Raw genomic sequence first — 7,860 nt, 5'->3', positions numbered from 1 at the left:
TGGGAACATAATATTTATCATCAGCCAGGAAGAATATTCACCAAATAAGAAGTACATTTTTCTTTTTACCTAGGAACATCAATTTCCCTCACCTTCCTAACTCCTAGAATTGTTCCCATTATCAATCTAACTTCAAAACCAATTTTGATTTGGAAAATATGAATGATCTATGCCTCTGTGCTTTATAAGTTCCTACAGAGAATGTCCCTATCACATATATCTATTTTTATTACCTTTCTTAATTTTGTCTAATATTGGCTTAATTAGGTTTATAGTCTTTATCAAGTAACTATTACAAGCAATACAAACACATGACTTGACATGGGATTTCAGGGTAATAAAGATATGTAATGTAAAAGTACACTACACTCAAATCTACATAAAACATAAATACATAAATACCTTGATCCTTATACTGGTGCAGGGTGACCCGAGCCTCCTTGGCCTGTGCCTGGATGAGCTCGATGGTGGAGTGGACACATTGTAATCTACCTATGGCACTCTCCACACTTGCCAGGGAAGCTAGCTCAACAACCTGTAACAGAAAAATTATACTGTATTTCAGAAGAATAGAAAAAAAAATCAATAATTGCAAATGAGGTCCATGGTATTAATATAAATAATATTAACAGTTTAAACCTTAAAATACACAAATTACAAAATCAAAAGTTTAAGAAAAGGACAATAGTAAAAAATAGTATTAATAATAGCATCTAACACGCATTACAGACTCACTTCAGCTGACCAATGACTAAAGTAGTAACATTAAAATGTAATATTTGCAACACAGTAAAGACTCATAGAAAATTGACCAAAATATGTCTTCAAAAAAGAATCATCAGAATTGGTGCAGTATACAGCACGCACAGAGCAAGTAAGAAAGTTGTGCAGCTGTGAGAAAAAAACAGAACTTGGTGATGCAAAGATAACCAGCACAGATAAAAAACAGCCCAGTTTCACAATTGGCAAAGGAGTGCAGTAAAGAAAACTGACTGAGAACTAACAAAGAAAAGGAGAACATAAAGAATGCTGTAAGTAGAATAAAATGAGTAGAATATGGCATGAACCACACAGCGCAGCTGTGAGAAAAAACATAATGGAATTAAATCAAGTCATATCACAGACTCACGGCAGCTGGCAGAGGAGTGTAGTAGTGTGCCGGGACCCCTAACTGCAGAGCTGAGAGATGTGCATGGCGGAGGTGTGACAACCGTGTCTTCACCAGCTGGTCAACCACCTGGCATCGTTCACACACCAGCCACCAAAGCATCTCATGGAGCCGCCCCACAACATAGCTGTGCATATAAGTTCTTCGTTGTAACAACAGATGTTATGGAGAACTTGTTGATTGAAAAATACATGATCACATCCCTAACTTTGATAAGATTTTAATGCGTTACACAATAAGGAAACATGTAACAAAGAGGGAAAGGACCAACATCCTTAAAACAGAATTCACATCAATACATAAAAGTTTAACTTCTGCAAACTTACACTAGTTGTCACCCAGAATCCATCCTTAAAAAATCAATCATAATAATCCCCAAGGAACCAACACTGCTAAAATCTAACAAAGCACAACCACAAAGATAGACCCCCTACACCAACCCTAACAATAACCACCCAAAAGTCTTGTCCTTACTAGTCGAGTGCCCTGAAGAGCAGGTCCTGAAACTTAGCATCAATCTGCATGGTGGCTGAGTGTCGTTTCAGCAGTAACTCCCAGCAGTGGATGAGGGTGTCCTGCAGGATGTTCTGCATGAGATCTACATTGCTGGAAGGATGGAGTGCATCTGCTGCCTCCTTCACCTTCTGGTCCACCTCCCACAGCATGGGCCGGTGGCAGCGAAACTTACGCAGGAACTTTTCCGCTCTGTGAAGACCAAGCAAAAAAATCTGTGACTGGGAACATTTCAACCAACACCTTGAAATTACTCCACTGGTATCAGATAAATGCATAATCATTATTTTCTTCCTCAACTGTCATATCTTCATCACTTAAAATAACAATGAAAATAAATTTTCTCTTCCCAAAGTGCAAGGAATGGTGTAATCATGGAGGGTGGATTGACCCAACAGCTGATACCTTAGTAACTTCATGATTTTGGAGCAATCCATATGTACACAAGATTTATAAAATAAAACCACAATGATCTGCAGGTCATACTATCAACTTTATTAAATTCACTGTTTTCATTACACATTCTCACTCTTACTCTCTCACTTTCTAGTTCTCTCACTCTCAATCTCTTCCTTTTCATGGTAGCAATAACATTTTTCATCTCTGATATCTACTGCTTAAAAACTCTGCAAAAATTAAAATTGGCTTTGGCCAAACATAAAAACATTCTGCTTTTTGCAAGTGAGAAAATTTGGTCTGATATAATTTGTAATTTCACAGATACTCCTAAAAATAAAATTTGAAAATAGAAAAAAATATCATTAATAAATATCCTATCACACAGATATGGACAAAACAGAAATAAATAATAATAATAACACAACAAAGAAAGAAAAAAAACAGGAGAGAAAACTACACGCACTATTACTTACTGAGCAAATGAAGTTATTGCTGTTGTGATGAGCTGATCACAAACATTGCTGTCTTCATCCTGTGCTGTGCTGAGGAGCTTGTCCAGTAACAGCAGGTGGATAATTTTGTCCTAAAAGATATAAATATATATAAAAATATGGTGTGGTCATTTTTTTCTTCTTCTTCTTTTTCTTAATAATAAAGAGATGATATGTCATCTTGATAATAATGAACTTATATAAAATACAAAATCCTAATACATGTACCTAAAATAAAGTGCAGCAGTCCATAAATAAAATATACTTGACTTCACATTTATGCACAAACAAATAAATGAAACAGATGTAAGTAAATAAATAAATGAAACAGATGTAAGTAAGTAAGTCAGTAATAGAACAAAAGAAATGAAAAATCCAAAACATCTCAGCAACAATAAGTGACTCACCCTAAAGGTCACCAGATATTCTGTGAGAACTGTTGCCTTGGAGACAACAACATCTGTCCCCTTTTCTTCGTTGGAAATGATGACCCTTGGCTCTTCCCCCGTAATTTCATAGATGAGGCTGTCTCCGTATAGGGCACTTACATATTGACTCCTGTTTAGCATGATAAAAGTTAAGATATGCAAGTTAAGAGTGTGAGTAGGAGTGTGCACCTATGTCATTTCTTTGATTTCAGTAATCATATTGAATAATGCTTGAAATCAAATGAGAATGATCATGTTCAAACTTTCTTTCCTTGAATTTTGCCTCCTAGAACCTTCCATGTGACAATGCATCTGCTACACACCTTTTCCTCTAGATCTAAGACCAATAAATGACTGACTACAACAAACGACTACACAGCTTACCACAGAAATCATCATATGCCAAGTTCTCTCACTTACCCTGATGTCCCATGTTGCTTCAAAGCATGTGCCTCTGTAATATATGAAATATGACTACAGCTTAGTAATTAAAAGTTATTCCAATATATATATATATATATATATATATATATATATATATATATATATATATATATATATTCATATATATATCTATATTCATAACTCCAATAAAAGTGCAAAGCTCAAATTTATTCTTTTAAGAAGTTGTCTATGTAAAAAAGGGAGCTCCTTTCCTCAGCAAACTTGACAGAACTTACCTATAAGAGGCAGAGTAAGAGTCATATCTTCTAAAGTACTTTGCTGCGGTATGCACACTACCCAGCTTGGTTCACACCAGGTGGCCAGTTCTTCGCCATGGTGTTCCTGAATGATAACGATTATTAGACTTAATAAATAAACAGAACTAATACACAGACAACTAAACTTCATAAGCAGCTTCTGTTCCTTCACATACAGACATAATATTCAATTTTTTTTTCCACCTGTAATGTTAAATAGCAAAGATAATACATAAATGAAATGCTTGCTTTCCTTGTTCTTTTCAGGTTTAACCAATTCTTTCTCCAATCTTCCAATTTTCAGATTCAGAGCCTGAACAAAATTAAGATGTGAATAGTGACCTGACTTCTGTTTGAGTAACAGATGATTTCTGTTGCAGGTGGCTAAGCAAAAAATGAAGAAATTTTGCACAAATCACATCTGATTTCTGCAATCTGCACAAGTCAATTATATATCAATGGATATTTTTCAACCTGTCACTAATAAGTGGCCATCCTATCAGTATATTTTTAGTATATAACAATCACTGCCCATAAAACAAACAGTACATGGAATTTATTGGATAATTTTTCAGCTATGGCGACACAACTGCTGTAAACTATAAATATCAAATATATTTCATATCATAAACTACACAAGCAATGATGATAATGTCAAGTGATCATCATGGCCAGTCACTGGTTCCTTTTCGGACAGTAAAGTGTAAGGGAGGTCTACAACTCTGTAGGTTGTAGATAATATATATCACAAATAGCATCTGGCATTTAACTACTCTAGTTGGATTCAAATGTTCAAAGCACTTTGGTGCAAATAGATAATCTGAGATAAAGTGCTTGTTTTAATTGGTATTTGAAATGTAACACAGCACATGATTGTTTTAATAATATTTTTGAAGATATGGGAAACCATGTGGGTGATGGGCGTCTTAAATAACAAAATATATATCTGTAACCTCAAAGATCATTGTGTATCTATATATATTTACTTGGTCAATTTACTTTTATTTAGGTATTCTATTGCCTACACCTATTTACATATACTCTTGGAAATTTTATATTCATATGATAAAAATCATTATTCCTGATAAATACATAGTTAAAACTCATTGATTAAGTTAACCTCAGATGCATGAAAACAAATACACATACAGGTATAATGATACTTTATAGCTGATACATCTTTCAAGTATAATAACCAGAAACATCAATTTGGTTATCACTTTCAATAACAGAGTGCCAAAGGGAGAAAATGAACAAATGACCAAATTGGCTATCACACAAAATATATCACAAACAAACAAAATTATGGTAACCTACATAGCTAAAACACGCAAACAAAAACACATATCAACAACGACAACATCGAAACAACAACATGAACAACCAAGAGAACACAACAAACACAAAATTGAATAAAAATTGAAATGCAAAATTCCCAAACAATTTCCCTCAAAAAAACATAACGTCAGCCTTACCTTAATGTGTTTATAAAACACATTTGCCTCAAGGGTCTCATCAGTCATTCTTCACAGCCAAAAGCATCCAGGAAAGAGGTAATTAAAACCCTAATAATCCCAAGAGAGTGACATGTCAGTCGTCATCCTACACGTGTTCTTGGATCAGCTGTTCAGGAATGTCAACACACAAGGTATACGACACTTACTTTCTTTATGGAGGGAAGGTTTATGTTTTTTTATGACTGTTCGCAAGTTGTCAGATTGTAATGGTTTCTGTTTTTTTTTTATTATTTTCATTAATTTTAGTAAAGTAGTCTTTCAACTATGTCCAATTTTACTGAGGATCGTTTTGCTATAGATATAGATATATAGTTGCTTTATAATGTTCTTAAATGACTTTTTCATCTTATATATTCATCCAGCTATCACAGAGCTTTCTAGATATATATTGATATATATCACCAGTAAAATTGTATAGTGATTCGTTTTCATATACATCAGAATTAAAGCTTTTTTCCCATACAAGCATGTAACAACAACAAATACGCCACCTAATCCTCTCTACTTCCCAAAGAATTGCACAGAATGTAACACGCTTTAAAATCGAGGGGGTATAAATTAATCTCATGCAGTGTCATAACCCTTGTAAAGTTGACGTAAACAAAGGCTGTAATCAAATGCATGCGACTGCCCGACGTACGATTACCGTGTACGACAACGTCTCCATTACGAAATCATATACTTTCATATCTTTCAAGATGCTTGCGTATATTCTTCTATCTCGGTTCAGTATAATTCCCTTGGGCTAGATGTGGCACCAGAAAAGACACTAAACTAGACAAGTATAGATAAACTATCCATCGATTTGAAGTTTTTTCTTACTTCATTTGCTTTTTTGGCCTGTTTACGGGAAATGATAGAAGGACACGGCAATCATTATCATTATTACATCTTCATTAACATAAACATTATTGTTATTTTTATCATTATCATTACCATCATCATTGTTTTTATTATCATTATTATTCATTGTCAACATTACTATCATCATTATTATTGTCATCATTAGTATTGCTACCATAATTATTACTATTGTCATTATCATTATCATTATGATTATAATGACTATTATCATCATTAGTAGTAGTAATATTATTATTGCAATTTGCATTATCATTATTGCTAAAATTATTATTGTTATCAGTTTCATTGTTCCTATCATTATTTTTTATTACCCTTATTATTATCATTATTATTATTATTGTCATTATTATTAGCATTATTATTCATTCTTATCATTACTATTATCCTTATCATTATCAAAATTGTTATAATTATTATCATTATTTTTTTTTTTTTTTTTTTTACATTTCTTTTATTGTTATAAGTAATATCATTATTATTATCGTTATCATTATTGTTATTGTTATAAGTAATATCATTATTATTATCGTTATCATTATTGTAATTGTTATAATTACTACCGCAATTCCTATGATCATTACTGTTATTGTTTTCGTTCTTACCATCATTGCCGTTATCATTATCGTTAGTTATTATCATCTTTATCATTATTATTTTCGTAATTATCATTATCTATGTTGTCATATTTACCATTACCATTATCGCTGTCATCATAATTATCATTGTTGATTTCATAACTTTTATTATTATTATTGTTCATTAATCATTATGATTATGATAAATTATCATTTCATTATTTTCCTCTTCCTCTTCATTATCATTTTATCATCATTCTGGTCACCATCATTATCATTATTATTGTGATTATCATCAATAATCTATATTATTATCATTATCATCATCAATAATACTGTTATATTATCATCATTGTTGATATAATCTTTACAGAAAAGTAAAAGCAAGACAAATTTGTAATACTTCTAATAGATTTGCAATATTTATCTGAAGTGCAGACGTTCTTATGGTTAATAAATAAGATATCGACCTCTTAATCTGGTCTAAGTTCCATCATCGCAGACGCAGGATTTTTGGTAATGGCTTGTGGATATTGGTGGGAGGCGCTTCCCCCACTTGGTGCGTGGCTGAGCGGTGAGGCAGTAAGGCACTGATGAGTTCTCTTGAAAGTGGACGAGTAAACTTGTCGCAGATTTACCCTTTACTTCTGCGGGAGTAGCTGGTGCAGAGGGGCAAGGCAGAGACGCCCAGGGAAGAGCGCGTCCTGCCAAGCCCGCAGGGCGACCGGTCTGTCTATATGGCACAGGAATTGCCATGGACAAAGTTCGTTTTTGAACGATTCATAATGGGAAACATGAAAGAATCTGAATGAACACAAATTTTGAAACACGATCGCATGATTGTTTCGCGAAGAAGGAACAAAGATATAGTTCACATAAACTGGGTATGTTTTTACAACCCAAAACATTGTGGTTAGGGGACAGACTGGCTGACTGTTCATGAAACATAAAGCATCCGAATATCAATGATAAAAGCGGTTACAAACTTGGGGAATTTGAATAAGCATTTCCTAACGACTATTTTGAGTATAAACATATTTATATATGAATACAACATAATAACATGAGAAATGTGTACGAGCAATAAAGGTTGAATTGGCGTGTTCCACGGTCACTTCGTCATTGTCATCTCGTTCGGGGCGCGGGGCACGCTGGATTACTTGTGAAATAAGAAGCACATGTTTTTCGTGGTCCGCGATGGGAG

General features: G+C 33.6%; 2 protein-coding genes across 2 annotated transcripts in view; both read right to left on the bottom strand.

Annotated features, from left to right (window-relative positions):
- LOC113817500 (C-signal) overlaps nucleotides 1–7,860 on the bottom strand; it is a 66,967-nt gene that overhangs the window by 50,817 nt on the left and 8,290 nt on the right. The gene's annotated exons all lie outside the window — the stretch shown is intronic.
- On the bottom strand, nucleotides 168–5,373 carry LOC138861426 (uncharacterized). The gene is made up of 9 exons (XM_070120493.1): nucleotides 5,176–5,373; nucleotides 3,680–3,785; nucleotides 3,420–3,453; nucleotides 2,979–3,129; nucleotides 2,554–2,663; nucleotides 1,643–1,873; nucleotides 1,130–1,295; nucleotides 403–535; nucleotides 168–175 (listed from the first exon to the last, which is right to left on the bottom strand). Exons 1-9 carry the CDS (start codon nucleotides 5,221–5,223, stop codon nucleotides 168–170), a joined length of 987 nt encoding a protein of 328 aa, XP_069976594.1. The 5' UTR covers nucleotides 5,224–5,373.

Source organism: Penaeus vannamei, chromosome 4 (genome assembly GCF_042767895.1).
Source record: "Penaeus vannamei isolate JL-2024 chromosome 4, ASM4276789v1, whole genome shotgun sequence".
Classification (NCBI taxonomy): Eukaryota; Metazoa; Arthropoda; class Malacostraca; order Decapoda; family Penaeidae; genus Penaeus; species Penaeus vannamei.
The sequence above is the reverse complement of the archived record's forward strand: the minus strand, read 5'-3'. Positions and strand labels throughout refer to the sequence as shown.

Excerpts from the sequence above, each read along its gene's own strand:
- LOC138861426 (XM_070120493.1), bottom strand. The coding sequence starts at position 5,223 with ATGACTGATGAGACCCTTGAGGCAAATGTGTTTTATAAACACATTAAG. Across the intron at positions 3,130-3,419 it reads AAGCAACATGGGACATCAGG|GAGTCAATATGTAAGTGCCC; the intron begins GTAAGTGAGAGA and ends CATGCTAAACAG. Across the intron at positions 536-1,129 it reads ACACTCCTCTGCCAGCTGCC|GTTGTTGAGCTAGCTTCCCT; the intron begins GTGAGTCTGTGA and ends TTTCTGTTACAG.